Source organism: Emydura macquarii, unplaced genomic scaffold (genome assembly GCF_026122565.2).
Source record: "Emydura macquarii macquarii isolate MOO-44397 ecotype Brisbane River unplaced genomic scaffold, CSIRO-AGI_Emac_v2 contig_3150, whole genome shotgun sequence".
Taxonomy (NCBI): Eukaryota; Metazoa; Chordata; order Testudines; family Chelidae; genus Emydura; species Emydura macquarii.
In genome coordinates, this window is record NW_027133287.1 from 9,920 (window position 1) to 27,384 (window position 17,465).

At 50.8% G+C, this 17,465-nt stretch overlaps 1 protein-coding gene across 1 annotated transcript in view; it reads left to right on the forward strand.

Moving 5' to 3' along the window:
- The first annotated feature begins 15,154 nt into the window (after positions 1-15,154).
- Positions 15,155-17,465, forward strand: part of LOC137142114 (butyrophilin subfamily 1 member A1-like) — a 40,415-nt gene continuing 38,104 nt past the window's right edge. Inside the window, exons 1-2 of the mRNA XM_067531344.1 lie at positions 15,155-15,260; positions 16,781-17,128. Coding sequence (XP_067387445.1) covers positions 15,164-15,260; positions 16,781-17,128 — 445 coding nt within the window. The 5' untranslated portion in view covers positions 15,155-15,163. The remainder of the gene's footprint in view (positions 15,261-16,780; positions 17,129-17,465) is intronic.

Genomic DNA, 17,465 nt, shown 5'->3' on the forward strand with positions numbered 1-17,465 from the left:
CTGAGACACTGGGGACCCTCTCTAGCCACACACACCCTAGTCTCTATGACCCTGGAGGACTCCCATCTACCCCGTCCCAGGTCCTTCATCTCTATGATCCCTGGAAGCTCCTTCCCCCTCCCCGCAGCACCAGGGATGGGAGGGGGAGGAGGGTGAAGAACCCCTGGAGCTGCAGGGGGAGCAGAGGGGCAGATGTGGGGCTGGGCAGGGGCAGAATTAACAGCCGGGCTGGGGACAGGCAGACGTGAGGTGGCTGGACCCAGCATTAATTAATGAGGGTTTGGGGGGTTGGGGAGAAGCTGGAAGCTCCGCAGCGGCAGGGAGGGTTTGTACAATCTGTGGGGTTAGATCTCACTGGGGCTCCCAGCCAGAGCTCCTGCCGCAGGGCCACAGTCACCTTCCTCTGTCGCTGCAGGGCTGGCACCACAGTAATTGTCACACACACGCAGGGGATGGGCAGGGAGAGTTCACAAATCACAGGATCACCCAGATACAGTCTGTGTTGGTTTGAAGCCTCATGTTTTGCAGGTTCATTTTCATGACTTTCGATACTGACTCATGATTTTTAACTTCTGGGGTTGGCAATGCTGTGGAGCCCCTGGGGCCAGAGTGGGTTGAACCAGAGCAAATAGAGGAACAAAAAGGGAAAGATAAAGTAAAACAAAATAACCAGAGAGGCCTGGAGAAAGAGTGTAAAATAGCTACGAAAACAATGAGAGGAAAACATTCTGAAGAGGGGAACCAGGCTGAGGCAGCCACAGGGGAAGGGATAAACTCAGGGAGAGAATGGAGAGCATGAGTGGGGGATGATCTATGGCAGGAATCAGAGGAAAATGGAAGAGAAACAGAAATAAACAGGGATGGGAAATGTGGGCTAGAAAAATGGTGAGTAAAAGTGAACAGTGTGAAAGAAAAGGGAGGAGAAAAGGGAACACAAAAGGGACAGAGAGATTTATAAAATGTCACTGAAGATGACACTGCAGCTCATTAATTGCACATGTCACTTCCTTAACTTTGTTGCCAATCAGAAAAGCCAAATCCTGTATAGAAGGCAGAGGGCTGACAGGCACCAGTGTCAGCAGACTCAGTGAAAAGGAAAGCAGGCAGAGAAGAGAGTGCAAGATGAAGGAAAACACTAGTAATCAATGCAAGCAGTGCCGAAGACTTGATAGCAGCTGAGTAGGGATAGTGGCAGCAGCTGAGAAGTAATTGTGACAGAACAGAAAGAAGGTGACAAGTTAAAGGAAGAGAAAACTGCTGAGAAATGAACATGACCATAGTAGAAACAAGGAATAGAGCACTCGGTGATTGGGGTGGTGAGTATGTAAGGCCGGGGAGGCTAAGCTTTTTCTCACAGTGAGGTGTGGTCCCATTTTTTTCCTGCTGTATCACCCTCATGGGCCCAGCACAGTCCACATGCTGCTCAGCCCCTCTGTTGATGTAGGCGGGGGTGTAGGTGTCTTTATCTGTTGGGATTTGGGTTGGCTGGGGCCGGTACTTAGGACTATTGGGGTGCCTGGGGTTCAGGTGAGTCGGAGATGGGACAGGCCAGCATTCCTGTGCTGAGAGGTGGACAGTGCTCTGGCAGACAGGTGGCCTGATACAGCACTGGGGGGACCAGTGCACTGGTGCTGGAGTAGGCAGGGCTGGCCCTTGGTGCCCAGGTGTTGGGGTCGGCTGGTGCTTAACACTCCAAGGCTGGGGCTGCCTGGGGCTTGGGCCATCTGGGGTTGAGTGGCCTGGGCCAGCTGGGTGGGGCTTCTCTGGCCACTTCAGGGGCTGGAGGTCTGGCAAGCAAGGCGGCTGGAAGGGGCAGGGCCTCAGATGGAAGGGGCAGCACTGGGCGGGGATGTGGGCCAGCTTGTGTCCCCAAACAGGCAGTTCACATGCCGTGGATGATGAGTGTGTGTACCTGAGATAATAAAGTTGGATGTTTGTGTATGGACGGTTGTTTTTATGTGAATCGATTTAATGTTTCAGTAAGAACTTGCTGTCAGCATCCAACATATGACTGATCACTGCATGTACCATGTCACCACGTAACTCTATTTCCAGCTGTACGGTATTGCAGTACTGGCTACTTTGATATCTATAACTGTCCAGATAAAATTTATGTTTTGTTCTTTAGACACGTTTCTTTTAATATTTATTGCATCAGGAAGTACTGCTGCATTAAATAAAAAATGTTATTTTCAGAGATTACTGTCTGAGTATCAATCCTTTGAGCGGAAGGCTGTATCCATGTCCTCCCAAGGATCAACAGAATTTGTTTGTTTTGGGGCCTTTTTCCAAAGATCAGAGGGAAACCCTCACTGGCAATTCCTCTAAGGCAGGCCACCCCCTTTCATTTACCAATAACTGATGGCAGGCCATTATGGGGGTGCCTCAAGTCTGAGTTTTGGGGGTAACTGCATGAAATCTCTAAATGTGGGGGAGCCGGTGCGTAGGCAGCAACCTCACAAAACTTTCCAGGAAGTAGCTCTGGACCCGGCAGCAGAAAGGCTGACACAATCAGAAGTCTCCATCCTGCAGCAGCCCTCATCTGACTTCACAGCCGCAGAGAACTGACACGTGCTCTTATTTGCCTGTACCACTTTCAGGGTGTTGAGAAGTTTGGACTGAGCTTCCTCTGGAACCTCACCTCAGACCAGGACTACAAGACTCGGGACGACATAGTTCTGATGGTCAGTGGGACCCACAAGCCTCTCCATCACAACAAGGGAATGGTCCAAGGAGAGGACCAAAGTGGAACACCTTGAGGAGGAGATCCTGAAGGTTTCCCCACATCAGACTAGCTGGAGCTCAGAGGTTAACGCACCCTTCTGAGGGGTGGGAGACACGCGGCTCAAATACTTTCTCCCCTTCTGGCAGAGAAGTGGGTTTTGAACATTGGGCCAGATGTGCAGCCTGTGGAAATCAGCAAAGCCTCATTGACTGCAAGGGGTCTAGGCTGACTGACCCCAGCTGGAAATGTGGCCTGCACCTGAGAAGGGATTTTAATGGAGTTGTAACCTCTCAGACAAGTGCTCTAACCCCAACCTTCGGGATACTCTGAGGTGATTCTCTCTCAGTCTCTTTTGGTGAAGCCATTCCACTTTAATTACATATTAGAGGCTCCAGCGAACACGTGAGAATCACTGCACAGTCCACAATCCAGAGGCTGGTGTGTTTTAAAGACAGAGAAATTGAGGCCATGTCTACACTATCGGTGCTACAGTGTCACAGCAGCCTTGCTCCTGTGAGGTAGATACTTCGTACAGTGACAGACGGTTCCTTCACTGTAGATTATCCACCCCCTGCATGGCAGTGGCTGGGCTGACAGACGCAGGCTATCTACTACCTGCATCTACACCAAGGGTTAGGTTAGCGTAGCTGCAGCACTCGGGTGTGAACTTTTCATGCCCCTGCACCATGTAGCTACGTTGATCTAAATTTGGAGTGTAGAGCAGGCCTTGAGCGAGCACCTTACTCACCATAAAAGAACAGCAGAGTCAGGAACCAAACCCAGGAGTAAAAACAACGACAGTCCTGTAGCACCTTAAAGACTAACAGATTTCTGCGGGCATAAGCTTTCATGGGCTGTAACCCACTTCATCAGATGCATGAAGTGGACATCACAGATAAGAGGTGTGTATATATACATCCAAGGGTAAGAAATATAACAATGGGGAGGGCAAGTGCTAACAAAGTCAGTTCAGTTCGGGTAGATGAGGCCTATTCACAAACGTTGATTAGAAGGTGAGAAGGTGTGAACAGTGACAATTACTTCTTGTAATGAGAGAACCATGCCAAGTCCCTGTTCAGACCCAGTCTGGTTGTGTCAAGTTTGCATATGAGTTTCCAGCCTCCTCTCAACTCCCCTGCCTGCAGATTCAGTCTCTTTCCTCCATCTCTCTCTACTGATCCATTTCTGGGAGTGAAACAGGAGAATCACTCAGGTGTCCAGGAGCTCCCTGAGATCCAGGAGTGTCCCAGCCAGAACAGGGCTGTCGGGGAGTGTGAGAAATGATCCCTGTCTACCCCAGGGCTGAGCTCTGCCCCTAACGCTCTGATTCTCTCTCCCCCCAGCGAATGTGACTCTGGATCCAGACACGGCTCATCCCCTGCTAATCCTGTCTGAGGATGGGAAGAGTGTGAGATGGGCAGACACACGGCAGGATCTGCCCGACAACCCTGAGAGATTTGATACTGAGCCCTGTGTGCTGGGCTGTGAGGGATTCACCTCGGGGAGACATTACTGGGAGGTGGAGGTGGTGGTTGGAGGATTCTGGGCTGTGGGGGTGGCCAGAGAGTCTGTGAAGAGGAAGGGATGGATCAGACTTAACTCTGGGATGGGGGGGATCTGGGCTGTAGATTGTTTGGGTCAGTTCTGGGCTCTCATCTTCCCTGGAACCCCCCTGCATCTTCGCTGAGTCCCCCGCAGGATCCGGGTGTGTCTGGACTGTGAAAAGGGGCAGGTGACATTTTTGATGCTGGAAACAAGGACCTGATCTTCACTTTACTGCCGGCCTCTGTCCCGGGGGAGAGAATCCACCCCTGGCTTTGGGTGGGGCCAGGATCCCAGCTCAGACTGTGTCCCTGAGACAGGGGGTTGGAGTGGGAATGTCCCTGGAGGACTCTTTTCTCCTGAACCCCTGTTACCTCATCATGACCCCCTGGAAGTGTTTTTTCCATCGCTCCGGTTAATCCATCCTTCTGAGAGGCGGCAGCTAGGGGAATGGAAGAACTCCACTGTCTACATGGGGGGGTTAGTTCGATCTAGCCATGGCATTCAGGGCACAACATTACCTGAGTGACGTAATTAGGCTGATCTATGTTTAAGTGTAGACCAGGCGTAAACGGGATTTCCCTGGAGCTAGCTGAAAACACAGGGGCCCAGGGATTAGCTGGAAGCTGTGTACAGTGCGTGAGGCAGAAAGCCAAGAGACGCAGCCGTGAGTGTGATCCTGGCAGGAAACCGAGACAGAGCTTGCTTCAGGCACGGGATTCCCTACAAAGGCAGACGTGGTTTCTGAGTAAGGAAACTGCCTGCTGCTGTTTGTTTCTCCTGTGCTCAGCACACAGGAATGTGTGGACATTGTTTGTAAATAACAACGATTGCACCCAAGGAATACCTGACTCCTGTCATCAATTTCTCCTCCCAGTGGAAGAACCTAGCAAAGCCCCAAACGCTGGCTAACGGCTCAGGTCAGAGGAACTGTTGTACAACCCGAGTCAGGATCTAGACCAACAGCAGCAAATGTGTTGGTGGGAAACACATGCGGGGAGTCCCTCAGCAAAGACCCTGTGCAGAGGAGTAGGTTGCTGCTGATTGTAGACTTCAGCATATCCAGCTTTCTGTGCTGAACGGTCCTTGTTGTCCCGTCTCTCCGAGCTGACACTCCTCTCCCCAGAGTCAGAAAAAGCAAAACATGGATCCCTGGCACGTTTTTCCCCCTCCCCTGCCCACGAATCCAGGCCGCACAGTGATTATGAGCTCCGTTTTGGACCAAGGAGAAGAAACGACTGGAAGAGACTAGGGTAGCTGGAAGGGGGTGGGAGGTGAGTAGGATTGTTACTTTCCCTTCTGTGTGTGGAGTTGTATGTCTTTAAAACCCAAAACCTTCTTTCCAGCTCTGCCCTGGCGTTGTAAATGGGCTGGGCTGGGGTGTAGCCTTGAGTCTGCAAAGTCATAAAGCTTAGACCAGGGGTTCCCAACCTTTTTGTATTGAGGCCACAAACACCATTTTTAGAACCCTGAAGGGCCACCAGTCCATCAACTCATAAAAAATATACCGACGTAGAGACCATTAAGGACAACAAATCACTACATATTTAAAGTAAACATTTGATGCTACTGTGCTCATTTTTACATTCACTATTTTACACCTACAAATTACTCACAGGACGTCACACACTCACAGACAAAGCACTCGTGCAGCGGTTCCCAGTGGTCAGCAGAACCCTGGTGTCTACGAGGCTGCTACAGGGGGTCCACAGAAAAGAAAAATAATAACATCCTCACCAAGGAAACGTACAATTTCAAATAAAAAAGTAATTTCATATAGTTTAAAATCAACTAGTAGCATGTGGTGGTCCGCGAAGTGTTTGGAGGTTGACAAGGGGTCTTGTACGAAGGAGCTGTGGCCTTCCTTGGAGCCTGGGCCTGAGGAAGGGACGCAATGACCCGGCTGGACAGTACCAGGCCCATCAGGGCAATCTTCCTGGCAACAGAGGGGCGGAGCTTCTGCAGGAACAGGAAGTATAAAAGGCAGGCCCCACACCTCAAAAGGGGAAAGGCTGCCACCGGAGGCAGATGTGCCTTCCTGCTGGCTGCGGCTTAGGCCTGACCCCAGCTGAGCAGCCGCTCTGAGCAACCACCTCCCAGGGTGGAGGCCCCAGGGACTGGACCGAGGCCAGCAGGCCCCAGGGACTGGATTGAAGCTTCTGGGGCCAGGGACTGGACCGGGCCGCCAGGGGCTATCTCCCCTGGGGCCAGCCAGGACCTGGAGGAGCTGCCCGATGCCGGAGAATCCCAGGAGCCCTGTGACCTGGAGGAGCTGCCCTCCGCAGAGGAGCTCCCTGACTTGCCGCCGCTCGACGAGGAGGGACTGGTGAGACTGCCGTGTGCTGAGTACCCCAGTGACCCTGAGGACACGGAGGACTCTCAGGTACCTGGGCACCAGGGGCAGGAAGTGGCCCAGGGACAGCCAGCTGGACAGCGGCTGAATCAGGGACTAGCCCCAATCAGTGTGTTGCGGCTGGAGCCCCCCTGATTCAGTGGCAATGGCTGTACCATGGCTAGGGCCTGGGCTGGGACGCAGTGGAGACGGGTGGGCCTGTGTCCCCCTCCCCCTTCCCTGACCGCCCCGGGAGGAAGTGCTCTCCCCTGCCACTCTAGACAGCGCATCCACTGCCTGCCTGCCTCGCCCCGCCTGAGGGCCAGAGGCCATAGACTGTGAACCTGTCTCACCCTGCGTGGGGGTTGGAGACTCTAGGTACTTGTCTGCCCGCCCTGCCTGAGGGCCGGGCTCAGACTCGTGCGCAGGCACTAGAACATTCCCCTGGTAACAGGCGCTGTGGCCTTCCATGGGGCCTGGGCCTGAGGAAGGGCCGCAATGCCCCAGGCAGAGACTACCGCTGGCCTACAGCTCCACACCCTCGAACAGGCTGGGAACGGCTGCACTGGTGTGGATGAGTGACTGTCAGCACACACTCACGCACATGGCCTGGCATTCATGTCACGGTGGGTGACCTGCTAAGTGCGGGTCAAAGCAGAACTCCCTGATTTGTAGAGTCCTGCCCCCTCTCCTCAAGCACGGTGGGTCCTGGCTGCTCCCTGCACCTGCAGACAGACGGAAGGAGTTCAGTGAGCAGGCTGCCTCCTTGCTGATCTCCCGTCCCGCTGGCTGCAGCAGGGAAACTACATGTGTCCTGTAGCTCCGTGCGCTCCACCTGGGTCCCTAGGCAGTGGCTCCCTTCTGCAGCCAGGGGAACAGGAGATCAGTGCTCCCCTCACACTGCCTCCAGCAGGGACCCAGCACCTAGGGACCCAAGCAGAGCGCTTGCCATGCTCCCTGCTACAGCCAGGGGAGGGCAGCGCTGATCTCCCATCCTCTTGGGTGCAGCATGGAGCCTGCACTGGTCTTGTAGCCCCGCGGCAACGTGCTCTGCCTGGATCCTTAGGCAGCACATCCCTTCTGCAGGCAGTGGGAGGGGAGCAGCGGGCCACTGTGAAAGACCCCAGGGGCCACTCTTGGGAACCACTGGTGTAGACAGACCCTGAGTTTAAGCTTTTGTGTCCTTGTTTGTTTCCTTCCTTTCCACCTTTCCCTTTCATTCCCTTTTTGCTTCTTCACACCCTGTTGCTCCCGTTCCTTGCCTAGGGAGTTCCTGCTTCCTTTCTTTCTTATCTTTCTCCTGCTCCTCCTCCCGGCCTCTCCTTTTTCTTCACCTCATTCTGCACCTGTGCAGCTGATGTCAGTGGGACACGCCCCTCCCATTATCAGCCAAACCATTTCTGTGCAGCGGGAACAGAGGAGCAGAGATCCCAGCAGCCATGGCCTCAGCGACTCCGGTACAGGAAATCCAAGAGGAAAGCAAATGTCCCATCTGCCTGGAATATCTGACGGACCCGGTGATCATACACTGTGGGCACAACTTCTGCCGAGCCTGCATCACTCAGCACTGGGAGACATGGACAGAGGGGGACTATGGCCCTTTGTGCTGCCCCAACTGCAGAGCCCGGATCCAGGCAGGGGCTCTCCGGAACAACTGTCAGCTAGCAAATATAGTGGAAAAAATCAAACTGGATTTCAAGCAAGGAGGAGGGAATCTGTGTGAGAGACACGACAAAGCCTTGGATCTGTTCTGTGAAGAGGATGGGGAAGCCGTGTGTGTGGTTTGCTGGAGATCCCCAGAGCACAGATCTCACTCGGTGCTTCTCATGGAGGAGGCTGCCAGGAAATACAAGGTAGGAAACTCTCCGCATCCGGTAAATAAAGCATGAAAGACAATTCTGATTTATTCTTCTTTAATTATCCAGCTGCAGTTGTTGGGGGCAGAGTCATGGGATTTGCTTCCCTACTTCATTATGTTGCCCCAGCACCAACAGGGAATATACCAACATGTCCTTATGATGGGAGCTGGGGTTCTACTGTGATACGTTACTATCCAGCCGGTGCTCTGTCTGTTGTGCTGTCGATAGCCATGTAAACCAGGAATTGCTCAGCTGTGCTCTGTGGAGAGGTGGCTGAACACATGGTGCTGGCTCTGCTCTTTGCTTCCACAGATACTGAGTTTATTCAAATTATTGGCCAATGATATATAAAATAGGCAGAAGAAAGGTGAACATCTATCAGTAATTGCTGTGTTGCCCACGGGAGTGTTCATGGGATGGGACCTGCTGCAAGAGACAGTCTCTAGGGGTTTGTCTACAGTGGGATGCAGGTGTCTCTCTCACATTGTACAATCCGAGTGTAGACAAGCCAAGTGGTGGTTTCACCTCAGTGTAACTGGTCAAGAAGAAATCTGTGGGTTGAGGGGTGTTGCGGGGATTATGGGTCACTTTGATTAGCTACCCTGAGGTGAAAGCATCACTTGCCTCATCTCCACTAGGACTGTACAATGAGATCATGGCCTCATTTTTGCTTTCACACTGAAAAAACATTAAAAAAAAAAACCCTTTCACCTCGGGTGGACATGAGCTAAACGATGGGATGTAAAGGGAAAGACTCGTTGCCAGGGCTGTGACTTGCTCTTCTGTGAGCTTCTAATTTTAATGACTGGGTGTAGGATCCATGAAGGGACTTGTGCGTTGCAACTCTGAGCTTCACTGTAACTAACTTTTGGGTTCCTAGAACATCACAAGAACAACCCTGCGACCCACAAAGCCTGAGGTAGGCGCCTAGTCTCCCTGTACGATGAACGGAGACAGGCAGGTGCCTTAAAACATAATCCACAAGAACCAGCATGCTGGCTGGGGAGCCATCTAAACTAGTCACTGGGAGATGTACACAACAGGGTGTGTCCTAAACCCCGCCCCCTCTCAAAGATAGGCACCTAAGGCAATGTCTACCTACAGGGTGTGTTGGTGTAATGTATGTTGCTGCGGGGTGTGAATAGCTCCTCTCCTGCTGAGCAACATAAGTTACACCCAGAGAAGCGTCGTTGTGTGCAGTGTTATGGTGGCGGGAAAGCTGCTCCCGCTGACGTAGCTGCTGCTGCTCATGGAGGTGGTTTTATTATGCCAATGAGAGGGACATGCCCTAAATCTGGGTTGGGGGCCGAGCGCCTACTCTGCATGTCAATCCACCGCCGGAGTCGTTTCTTGTGGGAATGAGTTAGGGACCAGCTGCGCGGCACACAGCATGGGGGCGGGTTTTGGGGTTGCTAGCTACTTTATAGCTTTTAGCCCATTTGCCTGGGATGGGGGGGATCCAGGTTCAAAGTCCCCTTCTTTTACCTAAGGGGAGAAAGGATTTGAACCATGGACCTATGGCATAGTCTGATGGTGGGATTCTTTAGTCTCTCCTGCCCTCACTCGCCTTGAGCACGAGACCTGGACCAGCTGACAACCACCCACAAGCGTCTTCCTCATTCTGGCTGGGGGATGGGAATTTTTCTTCTTAAATGTGACATTGAAAACAGTGTTTGCATGACTTCCTCAGCAGAATTTCATATGGGCGGAGACTCTATTTTCTTGAGTGACTGTGCTGGAAGGATCCTAAATTTAAAGTCCCCTGGTCTACCTTTTATTTATTTATTCCTGGGAATATAGTTCTGGGCAGATCCTCAGCTGGTGTAAAGTTTCATTGCTCCACAGCGCTGCTGAGATCTGTCCCAGCAAGTTTACAGTGCATTGAATGTCGCCTCTTCCCCAACACAGCTACATCCACTAAGTCAAGCACAAGGGCTAGAACTGCATAAGGAGGAGCTGGAACTTCAGAGGAAGGATTGTCCGGTGGTCAGGGTGTGAACCTGAGACTGGTGACCCAGGTTATATTCTCCGTTTTGTGAGACTTGCTGTGTGGCCTCAGGCAAGTCACGTTATTTCTCTGGGCCTCAGCCCCCACCTGTGAAAAGGGTGAGAATGTTTCCCTATTTCACGTGGCTGGTGTGAGGATAAATACACTGAAGACGTGTATCACTCAGCTCTTACGATAATGGAGGCCATAAAAGAACCTAAGTTTCCAAGAGGGGAAACACACACCCAGAGCTACCTCCCCTGCTGCACTCAGTTTGGGTCCAATCAGTTGCTCAAGTTACCCATGAGCAGCACGTCTCAAGCCCAGTATGTGACAAAGGGCAGAGCCCCTGAGAAGGGAAACCAGACCCCTATCCCCAACACAACACAGCCATCAAAGCAAATGGACCAAACCAAACAAAGACAAATATTTTTCCTTATTTTAAAAACTACCAAGTGGAAAAGTTCATTACAAACAGAAACCTTTCGTGCTTAATTGGCGTCCTTCAATTTCTCCAGGGAAAGTCTCCCTCAGTGACATGGGCTGGAGAGGAGGACAAGAACAAGGTCCGGCGGGGGGGGGGGGGGAATGGAGGGGAGGACTGTCAGGAGTTGATGGTGAAAGGTGGGAAATTGATACAGAAACAACTTTCCCCCAATTTTTTTCTCAAGTTAGTTCAAAATATCTCAGATTGTGATGTTGGTCAATGAGATGGGTGCCCAAGTCCATCCCTGGCACAGGCTGGTGGCAGTGCTGGCAAGGGGAGGGAATAGGAAGCACAGAACACTGAAGTGGGACCAGGCTGACATGGGCGGGTCTCAATTGTACATTGAAAATGCCCCCAGCCAGGCTGGTGCCAGAGTCCCGGCTGGGCTGGTCAGTTCTCTGTGGGGCCCGACTGGCTGGACCCCTGCCCAGTGGCACCAGGCCGGCTGGCTCGGCTCAGCACTGGGACGGGGCATGCTGGGGACATGTCACGGACATACAGAGCTCAGACTGACGTGGTGCTGAGGGGCAGATGTGGGGGCTGAGCAGGGGGCAGAATTAATAGCTGGGCTGGAGACAGGCAGATGTGGGGGTGGCTGGGACACAGGATTAGTTAATGAGGGTTTGGTGCTATGGGGAGAAGCTGGAAACTCTGCCCCAGCAGGTAACATTTTGTAAATTGAGCCTGCCAGATGCTAATAATCAAGGACTGAACAGACCCACGGGATTTATGGCTCATTACAACCAGCTGTAACCCACTAACCCTCTTTTTGTCCTAGGGCTGCAGTGGTGTTAATGGCCCCTCTACTGTGACTGGTCCAGTTGAAGAGCTCGGTGTGTCTCGAAATCTTCTCTCTCTCCCCAACAGAAATTGGCCCAATGAAAGAGATGAGCTGCCCCACCTTGGTGTCTGTTAACTGGATTCCTGCAGTCAGGGCTTCCTGCTCTTCCCAGTCTTGTTCAGGTGATGGCAGACGTTACCTGGACCTGTGAAACCATCGCACTGGGATTGTCTTGGTCTGACCCCATCCATGCGCTGCCACTTGTAAAGGAGCAGCAAGAACCTGGAGGTTTGATTCAGGGGTTCAGGAACCTGCGGTGATGACTCGGCCCAGGACAGCCCCGTGTCTGCACGGACCATCCGAGCTGGGACTCAGCTAACGCTGCTTGATCCGGGCTAGATTCTGCTCTGAGAGCAGAGATGGGCTGGGCTCGCACCTCCAGCCCTGACAGCGACACAGACCCAGGCGTCACCGCACCCCCCGCTCCGCAGCACAACGGGGGTTTGTTACTGCGGCGATGAAAGGGGAAGTTTCCATTGGGGCTGAGATGAAAATGTAGCGAACATTGTGACAGTGTTTAGCAGTTCTCGGCCCGGCCAGATCGGGCCGGGGAAAGCGGAGCCTGCTGCCCTCAAACATCCGGGGGGGGGCTTCTCGGAGAGAGGATCCTTCCCCCCCAAAGCATAAGGAGGATGTGACAGGTACTGACAGCCCCGCCTCTGTCCTGTTACTTTTCTACTTTCGCTTCCTATCTCGGTGCAGGGTCGAGGCGGACCCGTTTCTAGCAGTGCCCGGCAAAGGATGAAGACCAGAATTAATTCTGCATCCTCGGAACTGACCCAGCCCCGGACAGTGTAAACTCGCTGCAGGGAAATGGGTGCGGAGTTTAGAAAACCCCAGTTCTCAGAACTGCTCCAAAGCTGATCCCCAGGAGCAGGTGGGTGAGCTGCTGTCGCTCGAATGTATCTGCCTCTGCATCGCTCTGCTATTCCCAGCAGACATTTATCGCTGCCCCGCGGTGAATTGTTCACTGCTAGACAGGGGCTAGGGAGGGATGGGGGAGGGGACTGGCCACGCTCCTCGCCCCTCCTCCCCTTCCCACCCCCGCATGACTTGGAGCTATGACGTTACTTGCTCCTCTTTCCCCTCCTCCCTGCTCCTGTCCGGTCTTTGCTCAGCCAATAGGAAGGCAGCGTGTGGCAGAGCCAATAGCAGGGCTGGGAACCTGCAGCACTTTTTAAAAGTTCCAGAGGGGAGCCGGGTTAGTCTGTGCACAACAAAACCGACAGAGTCTGCAGCACGTTAAAGACTGACACATATCTACTTTCGTGAGCTGCAACCCACTTACTCAGATGCATGAAGTTGAAATCACAGATAGGGGTGTGTATATATACATCGAAGAGTAAGAAACATAACAAGGGGGAGGCCAAGTGCTAACAAAGTCCATTCAGTTAGGGTAGATGAGGCCTATTCACAACCATTGATTAGAAGGTGAGAATGTGTGAACAGTGACAATTACTTCTTGTAATGAGAGAACCATGCCAAGTCCCTGTTCACACCCAGTCTGATTGTGTCAAGTTTGCAGATCAGCGAGAAACTGCAGAGCTGGAACTGAAGTCTGTTTTTGAAGGTTTGTTGTAGAAGTATGGCAACTTTCAAGTCAGCTACAGAGTGTCCTGGGAGATTGAAGTGCTCTCCCACTGGTTTATGGATGTGACCATTTTTTATGTCTGATTTGTGTCCATTTATTCTTTTGCACAGTGACAGTCCGGTTTGGCCAATGTACATGGCAGAGGGGCATTGCTGGCACATGATGGCGTATATCACATTAGTAGATGTGCAGGGGAATGAGTTCCTGGTGGTGTGGCTGGTGTGGTTAGGACCTGTGATGGTGTCACTACAGTCAATGTGTGGGCAGAGCTGGCAACGGGATTTGTTGCAGGGATAGGTTCCTGGGTTAGTGTTCTTGTTGTAGGGTGTACGGTTGCTGGTGAATATTTGCTTCAGGTTGGACAGCTGTCTGTAAGCAAGGATAGGTCTGCCTCCCACAGCTTGAGCAAGTGAGGGATCATCTGCTAGGACAGGTTGTAGATCCCTAACGATGTGTTGGAGAGATTTTAGCTGGGGGCTGTAGGTGTTGGCCAGTTCTGTTCTGTTTTCTTTGTTGGCTCTGTCCTGTAGGAGATACCCAGAAGCACACGAAAGCTGATGCCTGCAGAAATTTGTTATTCTTTAAGGTGCTACAAGACTCTCGTTGTTTTTACTTTTTAAAATGTTCACTCTTGAAGCAATCACTGACTCCGCTGGAGGGCAGCTCTCAGCCGCAGGCTCTGGCTTAGTCTGAAGCTGCTGCAGATTTCACCATGATCTGCCCCCCCCCCCCCCCTTCACATCCACCTGTTAGAAAGGCTGGAGCAAGCGCCTTGTGACACTGGCACAGACTGGGCTGCTCAGGCGGGGGCAGGAGCTGCTGCCCAGGGGATGATGATCCGCACACAGCCCTGCTTTGGAAGTTTAAGGAACCCAGGGAGCCGCAGGTACCCCAGTGCGCAGGGGCCTGACAGCCAACCCAAGGGCAGGGCTCCAGGGCAGAACCTGTCACACACACCCCTGCCACTGAGCAGCCCAGGGGCATCTGCCCCTGTCCTGCTCCCAACTGCACCACAGTGAGGGGCGTGGGGGAGAGCGGGAAACAAGCCCACAGACCCCCCCTTCCCTCTGTGGGGCACTGCCACGGCCATCAATGGGGCAGGGCGCAAATGCAAGCATTGGCCCCTGTGCACCGGAGACCCACAGTGCACCAGTGCTGCAAAATGATCCTGTAATCCCAGGATAAATGTGTCTTACTCTGTGTACAAACTTTGCTTTCGAGTCTATATTCAAAATGCTACATGATATATTTTCTCCTTTCATTGTAATTTAACACCAACCTATTTTGGTTATTGGATTTAACAATTTATTTCTTTCCTCTTATATTTTATTGAAGAAAACTGGACCTGATCCTGCACTCAATGCATTCAAAGGGAGGTTCAATATGTTTCTGTTTTGTAAAGTGAGTTATAAACTCATACAAATCCAACTTTATGGTGGAGCATCTTTCTCTGTATTCCCTGTTATTTAATAGCTCTGGTTATGGGACTGAATCACTTGCCTGCGATATGTTGAAAGTAGAGAAATGCATAAAAGGAAAAATCAAGAATCTTTCTCCTTTTTTGTAGGGATGGGACAAAATCATACTCATAAAGGAAATATATTTTCAACTTTAATAGAATGGCTGTTCTGACTCCATAATATGAAAAGTTCACTTAATAATGTATTTATTCATTTTTTATTTAACGTGCTTTCTTTATTGTTTGACTTTAATGATTTAATGTTAATGAGGGTTATGCTCACTATGTTACATTTTTTTCCCCTCCTTCTTCCTGTTGTCTAGATCAAGTTACGGTGAAGATGAAGCTTCTCTTTTTCTGTCATGGTTCCAGAGCCAGCTCCCCTCTCCCTGGTTTTATTTTCTTCCTTACTTTTTATGTTCACAAGATGGAATCAGGTAGGAATCCGCACTGTGTCTGCTGTTTCTTAGAGGATTTATTTAGGCTCCTGAAGTGTCTTAACAGCATGCTTAACTCAAAGTCAGTGGAACAACTCTCAGTGTGTAAACTTACCCAAACAGCAACATCAGCACCTTCATTATTCAATTTTGGCTCCGATTGTGTTGCTGCTGGGTTATTTTATTTGTTTCTGGGGCAGTGTAAAGGTCTCTTTATTCACACAAGTATTTTTAAAAGACTGTCAAGGATTAACAAAGCATTAGATGGACATGTATTGAGGAGTTTAATAATAATAATAAATAATAATTAAAAAAATCAATAAATTAAATGAGTGGGTTTCAGATGTAAAAAAGATCAGAGCCATTGTCTGAGACTCACATGTGCACAAAACGGAAGAAGAACCAGAATATATTGATATCATGTGACTTTTTTATTGAGCCTGTTAGCGAAGACATATACATGAGGTGTAGTATCCACTATATTATTAGGTACTATGTGCACAGTAGTCCTATAATATGCATTTTATATATATATATATATATATATATATATATAAATGGAGGTATCTCTACACCCCCTGGTTTGGAATGTGGTGTCCAAAACACAGATAGGGAAGGTGAAGAGCACGTTATGGAAGTGGTGGCTGAGGTCATAGGTGATGTATAAAGTGCTGTTTCACTTGTCATGATATAAATATAAGTGGTTTGGGGGGGTGTATTTCTGAAGCACACCCTCTGTGTACGGTAAGCACACTGCCTGATAATAATTGCCTCTTGGAGGGAGGGTGTGTATGTCTCCTTTTCATAGTGAACTGTTTTGTCTTTGGGCAACACACTTGATTAAGTTTGGTTATTTGGTCTCTTGATCATATGACATATTGACCCATAATAGTCCAAGAATTGGCTGTAACAACAGGGCTCTGTCTCAGGAGCACCATGGTGAAAGAACACCAGATAAGGCCCACCTACCCTACCCTTAGTCCTGGTGAGGCCCAGCACATTTCATATGAATTCCAGAGCACTTAGAAAAACAGGCTGTTGAATAGGAAGCGTCTCAACCACACACCGAGCACGTCCATTCCCAGTTCTCTGCCTCAGTTTCTCTGATGTGTGACTGTGCCATGGACTGACGCACCCCTCTTCAGCTTCCCACCCTGTGTCAGCACCACATGCCTGTGCCATGAACTGAACCTACCTATTCCCAGCTCCCCACTCCCTCAAGTGCTCTGTGCCTCTGCCATGCACCAAGCTTGTCTGTTATCAGCTCCACGCCCCCTCTCAGTGCTGTGTGTCTGGGCCATGCACTGCGGCTGAGTGTTCTTATAGCACAGCCCCACCCCCACTGCACATGAGCACTGCTCTCCCTGAAACATTCAGCCTGAAAGTTTCCATGCCGAGTGTCTAGCCCTGGCAGAACTTTTTGGAATTTGTACCAAATGGAACCTGTTGGATGTGTCCTTCCTGTCCAATTCCCACCTTCCTCTGAGCTTATTTTATTTTTTTCCTGATTCATTTTCCAGCGGAGTTCACAGTGATTGGACCCCGTGACCCTGTCATTGCCACCCTGGGTCAGGACACTGTGTTGCCCTGTCACCTGTCCCCCAGGATGAGCGCTGCAAACATGGAGGTGAGATGGTTCCGGTCTCAGTTTTTATCCTTTGTGCACCTGTATCGTGATGGGAAGGATCAGGATGAAGGGCAGATGCCAGAGTATCGGGGAAGGACGGAGCTTTCGAAAGATGGACTCACAGATGGAAATGTTCCCTTGAGGATTCTCAATATCAGACTCTCTGATGAAGGACAATACAGCTGTTTTGTTAAAGATGATACAATTTATGAAGAAACCATATTGGAACTACGGGTAACAGGTCAGTGACTTGTGACAGTTTTATCTTTGCGTGGTCTGCAGGACTTATTCTTTCCTGTTACAACAACTGTGACTCCCTGCTTGTGAAATATTTCGCAATAACACAGTGTGTCTAAGTTTCAGCAAACAGCCACTTTCATACTAGGGGAAATATGCTGACAATTTTCCTGACATGTTAATAAAAACATTTTTAGGATGGCTGAGGCACTTTCTTGTCCAAATCTTGATTGACTCCAGAAAGGGTCTTTAGTTAATGGGGAAAGGACTTGTGGACAAATATGGCCTTCCAGTTGCTCTGCAGTCATTTCTAGGATGTGTGGCTAAGGTGGGATTGCCAG